This window comes from Nuphar pumila, chromosome 17, assembly GCF_984573655.1.
Source record: "Nuphar pumila chromosome 17, dmNupPumi1.hap1.1, whole genome shotgun sequence".
NCBI lineage: Eukaryota > Viridiplantae > Streptophyta > Magnoliopsida > Nymphaeales > Nymphaeaceae > Nuphar > Nuphar pumila.
In genome coordinates this window covers 81,500,921-81,519,856 of record NC_143265.1, presented here as the reverse complement: position 1 = coordinate 81,519,856, position 18,936 = coordinate 81,500,921, and the positions used below count along the sequence as shown (strand labels likewise).

The following is an 18,936-nucleotide window of genomic DNA, read 5'->3' as shown; positions in this document are numbered from 1 at the left end:
CTGGCACTGAGCAATCAAGGCGCACGCAGGCGCTTATCGGACTGCCTCCTAGGCGTTAAACAGAACATGCGGACACAGGCGCTCACAGGTCAATTGCGCACGCAGGCGCTGTGCGCAGAGACTGTAGTTCTAAGCAAAGTCACAGATATCAGGCGAAGACGCGTGCAGCAGCGATCCAACATGTTGTGATACGCGTGCAATGCATGAGCTTGAGAGAGCAAGATGAAGTCTGTTTGCTACAAGCTATACATTCAAACGCAAGCAGATTATGTTCTGAAGTAGATCATTCATTACTACAGAAATCTGCACAGCGAGTCAAGACGATCAAGAGCGAATGCGTCTGCAGCTCTTGCACAGGCGACGCCCTGTGCTGCGCATGCTTGCAGGAGTGTCGGTCTACTGCGGCAGTGCGTGTGCAGCTGCGTTGAGGCCGATCGGCCAAAACGTGTTATAAGATGCTATTGCAGAAGTAATCAACAACAGTCGGACGTCACACGGTGAAGTCTAGCGTCAAGTGGAGAAGATGAAGATGGAAGGAGAAGAAAGAAAGAAATCTTTCATTTAGAACTTAGAAGTTCTAAACAAAAGCCTATTCTCAAAAGAGGCCAATCTTCAAGTTTGGAGCCAAAGGAAATTTTATTCCAAAAGTTACATAATACAGAAAATTACAAACAATGCACTATCTATACTGTTCATGGCTGAGTTGGTGCCTGGGCGGCTATTCATCAAACTCTGTTGGAGACGTCCTTAATCTCTCTGCTGAAACCGTGCCTCCTTGCAAACCCCTTTTGCTGCTGGCGCACATGTGCCTCACATGCGCCGATAGCTAGTGTTGCTCGTGCAGTGGCTGGCTGGCCTGCGCTGAAGCTGGTTATGTGGCGAGTTTGCTCGCGCGTGCATCGGCTAGATCTGGCTGCTACCGGTGGCGCACTCATAATCAGATCCACAACACAGGATCAGGTATAGCTTTTTCTTTTTTTTTTCATTTCTTTTTTTTTTTGTGTGTGATTGGTTAGGGTTGGGAAGTTGTAGGATAAGGAATGGTAAGCATGATCTACAATCCTAATCAATGCGGTAGTGAAAGAGAAAGTCATCATAACCGAATGAATGTCTACCATTGAGCATCACAAGCCTTGGAAGGAAGGGGCTAAGGTGATGCTTTAGAGTTGTTGTACAGTTTTATAACTTAACATTAGTTATAGTTATTGTAAAGTTCATTTTCTGGATAAAAACCTAAGACAGTTGAGAGGGAGAATGACAAAGACTTGAAAAGATTACCTCTAAACTGACACCCATTGACATAAACGTGAATTTTTGTGTAAAAATCACAAGTATTAGATCGATGAACATGTAGGGGTCTACCTAACCCCAGCTTGACAAAAAAAAAAAAGAGTTTGAAATGGTAGATGGTCTACCGAGAGCATGGTAAAATATGCAATGCACAATTGTATTATTTTTGTCAGATGGTAGAGACTATAAAAGAGAAAGCTCCATAGCCATGTTACTTTCAAACGGTGTGCAGCTTGTGTTACTTCTCCATTGAGACTTTTTTCTCAGAACTGAAAAGCAGCATTTTTCACTCTTAATCCCAAAAGATAGTGACAAATATCGCGAGATTTATGAAAATCATGCGATAATATCATGAGAAATTACCTGAAAGTTAAAAATGACAATTTCTCACGATATTTTCAAAATATCATATTTTTTTCATCAAAACATAAATATCATGATTTAAACGTGATATTTAAGTTTTAACAGCTATTTATCATTAAAAAAATGTGTGACTTTTATTTTTAAATAATTTTTATTTATATTTTCTTATAAAAAGATATTTTTATATATTTTTAATTTACCTTTTTATTGCTGAGATTTTGCCAAAAATATGCGAGATTTAAGACAAAAATTTTAAATTCTCGTGAGTTTTGACTACCCCTATTTTTAACTTGTCACTGTGTCTCCAAGTGCATGCGCGCATGCATGATGTGAATGGAGTTTACTACTTCAATTAAACATCCGATTGACTAATTTCATCACGTGGATGTAGGCATCAACATCAGGAAGCTCATCTACCCCCAATGTCGATCCATATAGCAATCAATTATTTTGTCATTTAACATGAGAGCGAGAGGGAGTCAGTAGAATTTATATTGTATAATATTTTCTAAGAGACGAAAAATATTGGGGTTCTCATGGGCCCTAAACCTCTTAGTTGAAACTCTGGACCACATCGGACCTCGTGGATGTTTTTGGGCATAGTCAAAATAATATCAATCAACCTCTGGGTCCTATTTTTAACACAAAAATATGATTTTATAAGACTTAAAAAATTAATATATTATATCATCGAATTTTCAATCCCCAACAAATCCAACATACAAGTCAAAAAACATGATGCAAGAGTGAGTTTTTACTAAACCAAACAAATAAATCACATGTAAAGAGTTACATCTACATAATTGATATAATATTCTGAAAATATTTATTTTTTAATGAAATAAAAATGGAGATTCTGACTATCCCAATCACCTACTATGTTAAAAAGAAATGAAATTATTAAAAACAAGTAAAACGTCTAGAAACATTGAGAAAAATAAAATAAAAAAGCACATTAAAAAATGGGTTAAAACATGATAAAGTTTTGAAATATTCTCAGGTCGGGTTGAGTCTACACAAATAATATTCAGGTCAGCAACTTTTTATGTCCATGCCCAGAAATTTGGATTCAGGTTGGGTATCCAATGCAAACCCCACTCATTGAGAGTCCTAGATAAGTGGGAGGCACAAAGAACAACTAATTTGTAATAAGACCCAAGGGGTTTGTCGTAGTGAGATGGGGTCTAGGTTCAAATCCCATGGGCGTCACTCTCTGAGGTCGAGGGGTAAGCCTTCAGAGTTTTACACCGACATGAACAGATACTGTAGTATGGCAGGCTGAGCCAGTGCAGCTAGGTATCTGTGCCTAGCGCAGTTTCCCCGAGTAAAAATTCAAAAAAAGAAATTTGTAATAAGAGCGGTAATATGTTTTTAACCCAACCACTAATTAGCCCCAAGGGGGTTGGCGTAGTGGGGTAGAACCTTGGCTGCTAGACGGGCAGTCAAGGTTCGATTCCCATGGGCAAGGTTTGATTGCCATGGGCATCGCCTCTCTGTACAAGCCGCCAACGCATAGCATAGGCCCCAGGGGCAGGGGTCCTAGCCTCATAGTTTTATGCTGTCAGCACTACGACTGTAGGTATGGCAGGCTGAGCCAGCACGACCAGGTCTTCGTGCTGGTGCCAGTTTCTTCGGTTATAAGTCCAAAAAAAAAGCCAACCACTAATTGTAACAAGGGTTGTGTTTTGCTGCTCCAAACAAAACCAACCGCAAGACACAACCATTTTAATGCTCATATTTGTACGAAAATTTGGTGTCTTTTGAAATAACAATAAAGGCGGAGGATTTTGTGGGAAAAAAAACACTACTCAGAACTTGAATTTTCTAACATGCACCAACCTAGAGACATGTTTGAAGTTTCTCACGTGACATGCCTTCACGTTTGCCCTTTTCTCCCTCTTTTTGCACAATTTTGGTTTAAAGACGGGCATTAAACTGCTCGATCAAATAACTGAAATTACAAGAGAAAAAAAGGAACGAGTTTCCAACACATCGGAAGGTTAAATAAAGTCACCAATACATGTACCAGCACCAACCTGTTTATTACCATCACAATTGACGCCACAGTAAAAATGACCCTGGCATCACAGAGAGAAATTGCTACCTTTCACCCTTCCATTTCCGCAGAGAACAGGTTTCCGTACCCGCAGCATTGCAGGCACGAGGCAAGATCAACTTTAATGCTGTCACTGATCAGAAGGATCCTTTTATTTTTGCAGAAGAGCTAGTAGAATATATAGGCAGCCCCCCTGAAATCCAACAATTATAATTATATCGGTACAGGGTACGTAATTCAATTAGGCAAAAATTTAAAAGCACAATTAATTCATATTTAGAACAATAGGCCAATCTGCGTTCCTACATGGCCACTACTGAAGACAAACATGAGAAGAAACAATCCCCGAATTCAAATTTCTCAAGAAGAGGAACACTAAAAAGGGAATTCTCAATTTTTGAAACAAAACCTGATTAAAGCACTCCAACTATGGTTATTTATCCCTCTGTAGTTTGTAGGGATGGCAGTGGACCGAGGGAAAATGGGGCCCGAGACCTTGTACCCTGCCTCCGCCCCGGTCCACTGACATCCCTAGTAGTTTGTCATTGGGCAGACTAGTAAAATTCAGGCTCTACGTTTGACCATGGAAACTTGTTCCTCCAGATTATGAAATTGAGAATCTAATGCTTCAAGTATCAGATCATTGAGTGAGAAGCGGGCAATGGCCCAAGCAACTTGTGATTGGATACCCTAGCAGGCGGACACCAGGTAAACCCAGCCCATCTAAGTGTCAGGTCAGGCCTAAGACCTGGCCTATTGGTTTCAGGCACAAAGCTTCAACTAAAACTGTCCCAAGCCGTGTTAGGCTGCCCAAAGCTCAAGCAGCCCAACCTAGGGTTGCACACGAGCCAGGTTCGAGCTGAGCTTGGGCTGGCTCAACTCACCAAAAAAATTTAAGAGCCGAGCCGAGATTGAGCACTCTTTGTCTGTAACGGGCCCCAGTCAAGCTCAAGCTAAGCTCCGCTGGGCTGGAGCTGAACAACTTTCTTTCAGATTTTTTTTTAATAGAACAAGAGTTGGTTGGGATTCCAATTAGAACTCACCAGCACCCATGCAAAGGCTGAATGCCTTAACCATTAGGGTAACAAATACACTTGTTCTTTTAGTTAACAGAAAATATACATATATGAAAACTGATGCCTCATATAACCACATATACTGAGCTTAATCGGACTACGCGAGCTTAACCGAGGTCGATTGCTTGTTCAAACTTGGCTCGTTTATACGAACCGAGCTTCATCCCTTGCTCAAGCTCGACTTATTTATTTTTTCGGACGAGTTTGGGCACAGCTTAAATGGGCTGAGCCCGAGCTAGCTCAGCTCGCTGTGCAGCCCTACTAAACTGAGCTGTTGGATAGAGAGTGACTCAATAGATCCAACTGCGGTGAACCCAGTTTAAACCATATTTCACTGGAAAATTCAGTGTTTCCACAGTTCACCCAAATTCATGGTTGAATCTTTTTCTTTTCCACCAGGTCCACATTTAACCAGCTCGTCAGAAGCTGTTATTATACATATATAACCCACACCAGATCCCTCCACAACCTTAGGCATGTGTAGCTGTCTGAGAGAAAGAGATAATAAATTACCAACAGAAATTAATATTGAAAATGACTTCACCTTGAGATGGTCTAGCCAAAATTAATTCCCTGTGCTAGAGGCAGTTCACTCCCATAGTTGATTGTACTGCAACAGGAATTTCAGATTTGGTTAAAGATTTGTAAAATCAAAAGTCTTACCAAATATCTAAATGAAGTTATGATAGGCCAAGCTCAATACTAGTTCTAAAGCAAGACGCCTGAATTAAACAAAATGCAGATCAAATTTTTATCTACATTTATGCATTCTCAAACATGAAATTTGAAGTTCTACCAGAATTTGAAAACTATTGTTTTCGTGAACGAAAACAGTAAAATCTCTATGCATCCACCGTATGAAAAGAAGTGACTGAAAGAATAAACATGCATTGTTTCTTTTATTACATGTGAAGACATCTAAATTCGCATTTATTTACACAAGTTTCTGCCAAAATTTTCCTGCTAATTTTTTCCATCAAGGATAAAGCTGCCTTTTAATGCATGGGATATAATGAAAAGAAGTTTGTAAATGAGAGAAAAACCAATTTAACATAGATTAATGGCGCATGGCTTGAATATGTGGAGAACATCTTAGGATTAAAGAAAACACATTAAATAATGAGATAACAAGGGTTATAATGAAAGAGACAAAAATAACGAAAAAGTTTCACTAATTGAAGATTCAGTTACTAAACCCATTGGCCCATCATAGTTGAAATCCTGATTGATTCAATAATGCAACCTATGGCCATCCTTAGCAATGTGAACTTGGTCTGTTTTTGCATCTTGTGGCTTGAGACTGAAAGGTGAGACCGCAGATTGCAGTAACGTCACATCAAGCAATTTGGTGCATAAATTAAAGTAGAGAAAAGATGAAAGAATTATGACAACTGACGTAAGCATGTGCATACCATGTAGACCGACGCATATATTGCTTCCAGGAGTCACTTCCTGCCTCACGACCACCTCCAGTTGCCTTTTCACCTCCAAAAGCACCTCCAATCTCAGCACCGTTAGTAGGTATATTCACATTCACAATGCCGCAGTCACTCCCATGTGGTCTGCACAAGTGGATAAGAATAAATAGAGGTAAAAGGTCACCTCTTAGTCAACATGAAATACAAGCAAACAGCTCGTTCTCATCAAGGTGCAATTATAGTTTCTTAAAATGCTAGGCAAGAGATGATTAATAAAAGCATTACACAGAAATTTTTGGCTCTCTTGGATATTGTTTTCAGAATGAATACTGCTGCAACTTAATGGAATCAATAGAATATTACTACTGTTATAATAATAATAGACGTGCTATCCATAGTATTTGACCAAAGAAAGATCGTGAAAAGAAACAAAAAACAAAACAAGTCACATGATACCAGAAAAATCCACTATTCATCCTCCCTTTATAACTAAAAAAACCTTGAGCTGCATTGCGAGATGATCAGAACAGACAAAATAACAGTATATCCCATAAAAGCAAATGGACATCCTATTAATAATTATTAAAATGCAGCATGTTGCTAAAATTACAGCATTCAGGTTATAAATCCAAAACCTACAGAAAGCTTTTCAGATGCAATCATATGATTCCCCCTGGGGAAAAATGTTTCTTCCTAAAAGAAACTTCAAATTTCTCAGATTTGGATGTCTAGCTTCGCAAATTGCAGTTTCAAAGCTATTCATGACTGTGAGTAATGCAAAGAATTTACATATTGTAAGTACACTCCCAGGAAAACATAAATCTAAGAGAGTCATGAGCTTCTAATCTACTTATGGAGCTTTTGGATAACACAGACAAAAGGAATAATTCTTGACATTAATATGGCACACCCAAACACGGGGATCTGTACAACGTGTTTGTTTTAGGTCAGTATTTTTAAAAACTGATTAATGAGGAAATGGCACTTGCTTGCCAAATTTTCTTATGCCACTAAATGTTGCCCTGATCTATCTTACCAGGTCACTTCATTTTTCACCTAGCAACTACGTCAATAATGTTGCAAAGGCTATATACCACCAAAAATAAACACCATATCATACACGGTGCCTATGATGTGGGTGCTTGCACATGGCCTTATATGTTCACCAGCCCACACCTGGCCATCGCCTTCTTCATTTAATTGATGGCCAAAGCAGGGAACTACAGCAGGAGGATCAGTACCAGTTCATTAAATGCCAAAAAACATTACATGAGCAAGATATATGGGGCACCTTCTTACACAATGCAATGTGACTATACCAGGCGTTTTGATCCTTGAAAATAGAAAACAGACAGTTCTAGAGAAAAATAAGTTTTCCTCTAAAAATGAAAAAGAACAGAAATTCTGCATTAGATTGCAAAAAACTGCAGCAAGGGCTGTCTGGTTAAAGAGATACATCAGATATAATTCATTAAATTTTACTGTGTGAAAAATAATTATTTTATTAAGCATGAGACATTTCAAAGTCATCATTTACAGTGCCCAAGCTGACTCAGACATGCTACTGGTTATCGCTTGGCACATTTTTTTTTCCTTTGTAGAGGTACACTTTTACAAGGAGCTGCATATGGTTCTGGGAAACCTGTATGCTCCACACTATAAGCAGACATAACTACAAGTTTCGAAAGGCACAGTTCTCTGTAATAGAGGCTTCAATATCCTATAGTCCAAGTCGTATTTCTATCCAACAATATAATGATCCATTTAGAGAAAAAGTAGAAAAAAAAAAGTGTAATCCTTATTTAATCAAGAGAACACCTAAGATGAAAATCATCTTTATTGAATAACCAATTCACTGATTCAATTTCCAACACTTACCCAATCCACTTAAAGATAACTTCTGGCCTCCGCGTGAAAATTGAGCTACTCAAACCTTGTGGTACAGAATTGTTTATTTCTATAGCTTCTTTCAGTGTCTGCATAGTGGGTAGATTTTAGCTTCTGCGCTGATACCAAGTATACTACAATGAAGCACAACCTTGCACAAGCAAAATTAATTAGATGAAGCAACCTGAAACTTTAATACATAAAGAACAGGACCAAACAATTCTTCTTTAACTACTGGTGCATCAGGAGATATCTCAACAATCGTAGGCTGCACGAAGTTTCCTTCGCTTTCTATGCTCAGCCCTCCACTTAGAATTTTTCCACCCTGCACAAAGAGAAAGAAAAGCACAGACAATTACCTTGACAGGGAAACTGTTATTTTTGCATCTCCCTAATGTGCTTAACATAAAAAAGATAATGATCAACAAAGAGTGAGAATGACCCTGCTATCTGAACAGCTCAAACACAAAAACTAAAGCAGAGCATTTCTTTCATCATGGAATTTCCCTTTGTTATTTATTATAGTTTTCTTTTGACAAGCAATCTGGGATTGCTATACCATCCCTCTTTAGAAAGAGACACAAGTAAAACATAATCAATCACTTACAAGTTAATTGGATCAATAAAGCAAAACCCTTAAAGAAACAACACTCATAGTCATAACTCATAAGTGAAACCAAGGCATGCGAGAAAAATGCAGACAAAAAGACACTAGGAATTTCATTCTGTCATGGCCCACGATCTGGAATCAATCTAATAGTAGCCAAGAGAACACCACTATGAAAGGGATTCAAGTTGTAGTAAGAGAGATGAAGGGAAACACATGAAAAGGGATAGAAGTGGATATCCTCTTGAACACATAAAATGAAGAAGAGAGAGAGAGAGAGTACCTGAAACAGTTGCACCAAGTCAAAGTCGGAGGAAACTATAAGTAATTTGTGAACGCAGAATCACTGTATTTGAAAGAGCATCAGAAATGATGACCACTTCTGCATATAGATGACATACAGGTCTGTAGGAAATGGAAGCAATGTCTGTCCCAAAGCAATGACAGAATAACAAGATGCACAAACATGCATCTTTGGATGTCACCTCATAGGTGAGGCATCATCTGTGAACAGCTACCCCATGATCTCTCTAACTATATTTACAACAGGAGAAAGGAAGGTTAGAGGTTGGCAGTGTAGACCACTCCCAGTCCCAGCTATGATATAACTTGATGAAATCTGGCTTCTGTGTTATCGGTAAATTGGGAATAATACATTATTTTGGCTATCTAGCTTTGTACTCTGTTTGCACATCATATCAAGGTTCAGTTCTTGATGAGGTGATATACTACCACAGTTGAATAGAGACTTGATTTGTTGAAAAGAACCTAAGAACTATATTAGAAAATTAGGAGCCACCATCTCAATTGCAGAAAGAAGAAGCCCAAATTATCAAGACATAAAGCCATTTTAATTTCATTGGTCAGATTAGCATTGAGAACACTACATGAATGACAAACATAGAGCAAAAGACTGAAATATCACTACCACACACATAATTTTGGGCATTGGATAAATTTTACTATTTTAATAGACTGATTTTGAGATCAATTAACTTCTAATTCTAACAAATAAGAGTTTGTTATCCAATTAGTGAGCAATTAATAGGTGTAAAAATTGAAGGACAAGTCAAAGGTACCATCTGAACAAGATAAAGCAATTGGAAATTAAGGAGATGAAATATGCCTGAGATTTGATTATCTCAATGCCTTTCTCAAAGTTCACTTTTGAAGCAGGAGTATGCAGCGGCCCCAGCAAGGTGCCTTTGTCCAAGGGATCCCCTATTTTCACCTGCTTGTATACTTCGATCAGCTGATCCAACACTGTCTGATAAATACCTTCATGAAGAAGCTGCAACAAACTGAAAACATTCAGCTCTAGAACATACTTCAATGACAGATAGCATAAACACACTAACCAGCCTACGACATGTTGTGCAACGTTGTCCTGCAGTACCAACTGCTGCAAATAAAACAGAACGAACAGCTAGCTGGATGTCAGCATCATCCATAACAATTATTGCATTATTTCCACTTAGTTCAAGTAAGTATTTGCCAAATCTCTTGTTAACTGACTGCTGAACAATTTGCCCAACCTGCATGGAAAGCAAGAAATATTAATGGTTCATTTGAGATGGAGGCCAATGAATGAGTCTTGGCAATTCGAGTTTATGGGAATCAAAGATGAGCGACAATGTTCTAACTTCAAAGCCTTGAGAGAATATTTGTGAAGTAAAGTGTCACTTCTATAGAAAAAGTTCAGTAGTTACAAAAAAATCTATACTTCATACCTTGGAACTTCCGGTGAATGACACTAGAGGAATACGTGTATCTTGAGCTATTGCTTGCCCAATCTCAGCACCACCACAGAAAGATGTAAAAATTGCACCTGGTAAGTTGTTCTTTTCAAGCACATCGGCCACCAAATTGGTCATAGCAATAGTGATCAATGGCGTTGTTGGAGCACCTTTCCTGTGTGAGATATCAGAATAAGATTGGAAGTCAAATCTTTTTTAAATCACGACTAAAGACAGGAAGTAACAATCTCCCAGTAAAAACAATGATTATTAGGAATTTAATAAATAAACAAAAAACACATTACTTGAAATTTAACATCAGCAGCCAAGAATGAAAGTCAGGTTGGAACAAAATTATGGGAATGCAAGGTTCAAGAAGAGGAATTGCCCATCAGCCTCTGTGCATGTGTCTGAGTGCATGCACGTGCATGTGTGCAAGTGGGTAGATACACTTTGTAAGCATGTCCATGAATCTTTCGTGTCACAAAATAGAGGTATATATTGATCATGTACACTAATCTTTATGATATGTTTTGACTTGTTTAATTAGGCATCCAATAAAGAAAACTGCTATCATGACAGAACGGTCCTTTTAAAATTTAAACATAGCTCTTACTTTACTTTAGATACTAATAAATCAACAAAACAGAACCTATTTAATCTTAGAAGCATGTTAAAATGAACAAGAGGTATATGAATTAAAAAGGAAAGTTGAGAAACTTTAAGAGAGAAAATATTTTTAAGTGGAAAATTAGATATGTAATTAAAACAAATACCTTAAGGTTCCCGTGGACTGATTTAGAAAAGCAGCTTACTGGAGGCAAGGAAGAATAAATTTAGAAAAAGATAAAGATAAAATTTAAGTTGAGGTGTTGAAAATCCACTGCTAAATTCCCTAAAATGTTCTAATTTAACATCCCAGACACTGCCAAGAAATTTAATATCTTGTGATATGGATACATTTAACAATAGTCATGACGCTAATACAAAAAATTTCAGTCTCATGATATGAATGCAATTGATAATCACTTCCGCATTTCTTTTTTAACCTAATCTGATATTTTTTGTCATACTGCAAAATTGTTCTCCCAAGATATTCTCTTACCAAGAAATTCCCATTACAAGATCCATGAGTATGCCAACAAAAGAAATCATAATAAATAAAGATGAAATCTCCATGTAGAAAGAATACTAGAGCAGCTACGGTTCCTAGTTTTTGTCATCAAAAGGGATAACACAGGAACTTTTTATCTAATAGGAAAACAATTTAATATAACTGATGATCTAAGCAAAACATGACGAAGTCAAATGGGGGACTCACCAAACTACAGTATTCCCACAGACCAAAGCAATACAAGCATTCCACCCTAAGGAAAAAGAAAAAAAAATGTTAATATTAAAGAAGTGTAAAATATTGCTTGACCGATTAAACCTAAGCTGAACAGATTAGGAGCTAGCTAATCATTCTGCACATGTATGTTTTCGGACTCATCTTGAATCAAACTTTAAACAAGAGAAATATATCCAAAAAGCCTTATATTGGATTAGTCAAGAAAGAAAAGAGATGATACTGTCATGAAATTTTGACAACAAGCATAACTAATTTGCTAGATGGTTCACATATTCAAATTATGCATCTACTGTTATAACTTTATGATTAGATATGTCTTACTCCCAGAATACAGATATGGCTATCAGCAATAGATATAAGGAAATAATGATGAAGATGATAATCAATATGCTCGTGTTCGTGCATATGGGCAATGTCCATGACTTTTAAAGGATGCTAAAAAGCTACAGAAAGAAGTAAAAGAAAAGGTAAAACCTATAATGCTAGAAGTACAACCTGGCAACAGGGTCATGGTGAATAAAGGGGGAAATCAGAGGAATATACACATATTTTAAACATCAGCTCCTTGACATTCCAATGACAATCAAAATGGTTCGCCATCAAAACCTAAACACAGTAACTACCTCATTCCAGTCGGCCTTCCACTTTATGGAAGTGTTATATAGGACATATTGGATAAGAAGTATGAATATGATACAGTAACTGTAAACCAACTTACCAAGAACAGCACACGGAAAGTTGAAAGCTGTAATTACTCCTACTACCCCAAGAGGATTCCAGACCTGGGTTTTCAGATCATATGAAAGTTGTCAATAAGCATTGAGCATGCTTCCATATTAATAAAAAACGTAACTCCTTGACAACAAGAAAAGTATAAATTGCACCTCCAACATCATGTGGTTTGGACCTGTCAACAAATTAAAAATGAAATGAGCACCTCAGTAGAACTTATACATACATAAAAGCATCCATACAATATAAGACTGTAACCTAAGAAATAGAATAGGTCAGAGACGTTTCACTATTCACAAGTTCTTGCTATGTGATAAGACTTGTAATGAGTGACCATTACAAAGGATCCACTAAACTAAGTAAATCAAAAGATGCCACCATAAATCCCATACAATCTAGGAAAACATTAATCACAAGAATCTCATACCAACACAACAAAGAAGATGGAAGGAAAGAAAACAGATGCCGCTAAATCTTTCTAATTCTAGGGGAAATCCTACAAGAATCCTCATCATGTATGGTAGCAAAGTCATTCACTGACCCACAGCTTGGACAATGCATTGCATTAGACATAACCACATAGTCAGAAAGCAATGCAATTTTAAATGGAAACTATAGCCACAATTAAGTAGAATGCCATTTTTAATTCTCTCTTAACACATAAACTCTTATGCAAGATCATCCGCTAGGATGTTCATCCAGATTTTCTCACAAGCTCCTTAGGCTAGTAAAAGAACCAAACCACCTGTGACTAGTCTCAGTCACCATCTCAGTCAGGCTTATGAAATTGGCCAACTGAATACAAGAGTATTTTAAGAGCTCATGATCCTTGTCAAGTAGAAACCAAACACGGGCTGCTACTTGGCCTGGTTTAGCTTGATTAGGCCAATTAACATAGAGTAGTTATATATTTTATCCCCTGCATATCACAAGTTGTGTTATAGAGCTGTTTGTTAGGATTTGTGGCTTCCATTGAATTGGCTGGGTGCTCAGAACTCTCTTTGTTCCCCTTCTCTTATACCATTGAAATATAAACTTTTCAACACTAAACTACAATAAAATAACTGTATTTTTTTATACTACAAATGAGGCGGCTCACACTCATCTCAAGCTTTTGGTGAATGAAGTCCAAGCAAGCTATGAGCCAAAACTAGACAGGTGCAAATGGAAAAGGCTCAGCTTGTTTGGCTCATTTATCAGCCCAAAAGCTCTCTATGCGCTCACTAGATGAGTGATTACCTCACCTCTCCTATACATAAACTAAACCACACTGTGACTTAATTGGGGGTGAAAAGGGTCAAATTCCAATACATATTGTAATCATTTCTCAACCCAAAGTCAGCATGGGGTGCAGATAAACAGCTAGACCCATATGGACTAGAGAATGGTTAAATATTTTATGTAAATTTTGTTCTTGAAAAGCTTAATGGTGGCATCAAAATCCAGAATTTTGAAGTAATATTGTCGATATCATCACACTTTCAGAGCCCAAAAAATAATGTATGTTTATTTATTTATTTTTCATGCACCCATTTTCTAGCTTTGAACACCATGAGCCAAGAAGAGAGCTTTGACTAAATACACCAAGAGTAGCCAAACATGGTGGGAAATCATCAATTCTCCAAAAATGACGAATAAGGCCTAAAAATCCAGATCAAGGTTTACCAAGAAGTTCCAAATGGATGAAATCAAACATAATAATGGATCAGAACAGAGTTGGATCTATGTAGACTGTAGAGCATGTGTTCTTTAGATACAAAAAACTGAAAACAAGGCCTGTTGGGTCTGGGCTGGGTTGGACATACATATAACCGACCTAAATTTAACCCTGATGTAGGTTTTGGGTTTTCTTTCTTTCTCCCTTACAGGAACTCAGACTCGAACTGTTTGGCTCAACATGACTATCACTGCCAAATTCTAACGACATTTTAAGCCCAAATTGCCCCATAGGCATGAAGTTACCAGGCATCATATGTCCTAACAATGGAAAGCAAATTCTCAAAGGAAACAGCATAACACTTAAAGCATATATGCATAACCACAAAAATAAAGGGCTTGAAGTAGTTCTTCTTCAACCTATTAGTTACCAAATCTGTAGATAGGCGAAATTTCATGTCCTACACTTTCCTGTAAACCACAAATTTTTTGCAGGTTGAAGTTCTCTAACAAAAAGAAGAACAAGGATCATGGGCCTTGTTTCCTAATAAATATCAAACAGAAGTTGAAGAACATTCCTCCAAACGTCAAGAAGAAAGTTTGCATTCTCGTGACCATTTGTATATTTCAATACTGAGGGCTGAGGAAAATTCCCATACATATTCATGAAAAACACTGTCATGCACAAAAATGAGCATATCAAAGAAATTGCACATGCAGGAGTGAAAGAACAGATGTCATTAACCAAAAGGAGGTGCAGCTACACAAGATGGAAAGGAAGCTAGAAGGAAATATGGGTAACATCTTGAAGAATAACCGCCATTCATGTAAAAAAATAAATTGCAGTCACGGTACTGGTGCTAATAGGACAAAAGGCCCAACCAATCTCTTTACAGTATCGTTGCAACATAACCAATTACAAGAATTTTTTATAATTCTCAAGTAGGTTTTCAAAGATATAACGAGATGGACTATGAATTCCAGTCAAGAGGAAAAATGGATAAACACATTGTACTTATACATGAAGTTGATCATTTGACGTTGCAACCAAATAAACTAGTTTTCTGGAAAAAATAGCAATGACATTAATGTAAAAGCCAAATTCCATAACACGCACTTCCAGAAGTCATCATGTAGTCAGACATTTTGCATAGAATGGGGAAACAAAACCATAGTCCAGTTGTAATCCTACTTAAAATTCAAACCAGACACATGCAAAAAAAATCTAGTGAAAATCATAAAAAGTGATCTATTTTACTACTGGTCAAATGACTGAAATCTCTGAGCTTAAATATCAAGTATCAAATATCAAATACTAGAAATTGAAATGTTGGCTCACGTTCTGAAGGAATGATTGATCCATTCAGTTGGCGACTTAATCCAACTGCATAATCACACATGTCAATGATCTCCTGCAATTAGTGATGATGAGAAACATGGTTCAGAAGTTGATACAAAAGAAATTCTTTGGTGTTTCCATTATGCAGACATTAACCAACAGAAACAATAAAACTTCAACTATATGCAAATTCTAGACTAAAATGCAACAAAAAGAGCCCTCACCAGAGAAGGAAAAAGAAGAAACAAAAAGCGGAAAGGGCATATATGCATATCTCATTCTTCTGTTTTCATGAGGTACACTAACATAGTGATTCAATTGTCTACATCTTCTACCTAATTTTACAAACAGTAGAAGAGCTGATACATCCCAGAAAAGGGAAGAAGGAGCACCCATAAACCAGATAAATGGTAATCTCCATATGACTTAAAACAGCTGCCCTATGACTGCCAAGATGTGCAGTAGGAGCAAATGCATGGCCACAGAATGAAATCACTGTTTCAAATTAGTTGCCCGAATTAGGTATACACAACAGTATAGTTTTTCAAGAACTCACAGAGAGAGAGAGAGAGAAATAACAAGTTAGTCATGCATAGAAAAACACGGGATTTAAAAACTATATATATCTGATGTTCAGTATGCTTATATGGAAAAATACAATGGAGGTAAATTTTAGAAAGATTTTGCAATCGAGTTGTCATGCTCAAGATGATAAGACATTTGACACAAAGTTTATGAATAACTCAAAAAAGTTTTAGTATTGAAAGGTAAAGTAAATAACTCAAAGCATTAAAGATATAAAAAATAAAGATACCCTATTCAGACATTAGTCACACATTCAGAGCATAACTGACACAAATCATGTATCAAGGTGCTGTCCAGAATTCAGAAATAGGAAATGCATGGTGATAACAGAATGTATAGCAAAGTAAACACACATACTTGAACTTCCCCTATTCCTTCAGGAAGAATTTTTCCCATTTCAAGTGACACAAGCCTACCAAGTTGCTGCAACTTGCTACGCAGGGCTTCACCAATCTGTCTAACGATCTCACCTCTCTTTGGCGCAGGAATCTGATCCATACAGAAAAATAATAGCATACGGAATCACCTACTTTATTCATGAAAATAAAACACACACAGATAAAATAACTTAAGATATAATCTAGTAGATCAACAACCTTTGAAAAACATTGATGAGACAACTGACAGTCAAAAAACCGAAGAATGTGCATCTTCCCACATGAAAGGAGGGTCTCTGAACTGTGAATTTTTTGTCATTAAAAAAAAAAGAAATCTCAATGCATAACAATCAAGGCTCCCGACTTAAATCACCCTGACCTTTAGAAAATAGGTAGGACCTCAATTCACAACAACTAAGAACCTGGTTGCATTAAAAATTTAACCATTTCTAATGCATTACCTCATTGAGAGACCTTTTATGTCTTTTCACGCTAATTCCAGGAAATAATTTTCCAGTTAAGGGTCTACTCTGATGCACAAGTTTTTTTACGTGGGATAAGCTGGGATATTGCATTTTTTGATATGCAACACCCCATCTTATCCCACTTTCCCGGAAAAACACATGCAGCAAGAAAGCCCCTGAGATCCTGAAGAGAAGGAGAGAGGACTTTGTTCTTAATCCTATCTCAAACGAATCATCTTCCACCTGTTTGTTTGCATTTTTTTTTCTTCCTTTCTCATCCTACACCTATTTTTTTTCACGATTTCCCCTGTTCTTACCCTATGAGAGACCATTTCATGTATTTGAAGGCAATGGATTTTCATGCTGACAATTTACCACTTTTAAACAGGGAATGTAATTATAAACTTATAATCTATGTTGATAGGTGAGTCCTATAAATCAAAGGATTGAGTGAACGAGCACTGTCCCAAGAACTGAAGAATGCTGGGGGTTCTTCCTGTGCCAGTCCAACCTGATCAGATGCACCTCAGATGAGTTCCTTGAAGTGCACTTCAGATCCCCTGGAGATGGAAGCAATCCACTTTCAAACGCCAGATCAACGACTTACCATGTCGGGTCGGACTAACTACAAGAACTGCTCAATTTAAAAAATTTAACACTATTTCTCAGAAAAAGCGAATAAAGACTACCAACTGCATGATGTACAAGACCTAGTGCTTAGCATGCATAAACTTCTAAACAAACCACGAACCAACAAGCCCGAGATGAAATGTAGATACATAGATGCATCTCTGCAATATGAACACTCACACAATGATACCAGCTATCAACACAAACAAACTATAATTATACCGAAATCTCATAAGAGAAAAAATCTCATAAACCAGTTCATCTCAAACGAATCAACTACACTTCTTTTTACAATCCTTTTTTACCCAGCACTGAAACAGAAAACGCACCGATATGAAAGCAATAAAACAAGAAATACTCCTATTTGCATCCATATCTTAGCAGCTTTTTACGATTTTTTCGAAACAAAACACGGAAAATGAAGGCGTAAGGAAATGCAAAACGGTTAACAAAACAAAAAATGCTCTTACTTGCATCCACGTCTTAGAAGCTTCAACGCAAGCCACCATGCTCTCCTCGTAGTCCTGAATCGAGGCCTCCGCCACTTCTGCTATGGGCTGAAGAGATCAAAAGAAGAAAAAAGGCGATCCAATCCCGATCAAATTCCGATCACGAACAAACTAAACCAAACATGAACTGATGCTCGGCTAAACCGTAAGAAAACCACAAACAATTCGCCTATTCCGATTAAGATCGAACCAAGCCGATCCCGATCGAGGCGCGACGATGAAATGCGACAAACAGATTGAGAAACAGAAACGATCGGGCTCTGATGACGCAGAGGGCACCAAACGAACCTGATTAGTCGCGGGATTGAGGGACGTGACCAAGAGACCGTGGCCCCTCCACACTCCGTTTCCATAGCACCCATGATTCCGAGGCGCTAGCCCTAAATCTCTCAGGAATTGGTATTCCTTCTTGGAGAAATTCGACGCCATGGATTCTCCAGACGAGAAGTTGCCGATCAAAGAGTTTTCCAGCAGAGAGCGGGAAGACGAAAGAGGAAGAAAGAACTCCCACTCGTTTTTGGGATCTCGGGAGTTCTCGGGCGCGTTTGGACCCCGACGAAGAGTACGAAAAGAGGGATGACGATGAAGGCGTCCACGGAAGGACCTCCGAAGATGACGATGCGCTCACGGAACTGAAGAGGGCGAGTGATGGGCCCTCTGCACCAGTGAATGTCATCCGTTTCGTTTATACAAAATTACTTAAACTTCCTCCATTTTATCATAATTGACCGAAAAGCCGCTTACAGTTTACAGCGACTGCCGGTCAGTGAATTCACAACTCATAAGGGTTCTTCCGTCATTTACTTAATATTCTGGGGACTTCCATTTATGGAGTTATTTTCGGATAATTTAGAAGTTAA

The 18,936-nt window shown here is 37.7% G+C and overlaps 1 protein-coding gene across 1 annotated transcript; it reads right to left on the bottom strand.

Annotated features, from left to right (window-relative positions):
- Positions 1 to 3,563: 3,563 nt before the first annotated feature.
- On the bottom strand, positions 3,564 to 18,719 carry LOC149812470 (aldehyde dehydrogenase family 7 member B4-like). The gene is made up of 15 exons (XM_089992769.1): positions 18,365 to 18,719; positions 18,038 to 18,124; positions 16,454 to 16,585; positions 15,512 to 15,584; positions 12,669 to 12,691; positions 12,503 to 12,566; positions 11,755 to 11,800; positions 10,428 to 10,608; positions 10,056 to 10,232; positions 9,824 to 9,988; positions 8,275 to 8,415; positions 8,082 to 8,179; positions 6,198 to 6,347; positions 5,330 to 5,395; positions 3,564 to 3,902 (listed from the first exon to the last, which is right to left on the bottom strand). The coding sequence occupies exons 1-14, from the start codon at positions 18,503 to 18,505 to the stop codon at positions 5,341 to 5,343; spliced, it is 1,533 nt and encodes a 510-aa protein (XP_089848895.1). The 5' UTR covers positions 18,506 to 18,719; the 3' UTR covers positions 3,564 to 3,902; positions 5,330 to 5,340.
- Positions 18,720 to 18,936: the final 217 nt, after the last annotated feature.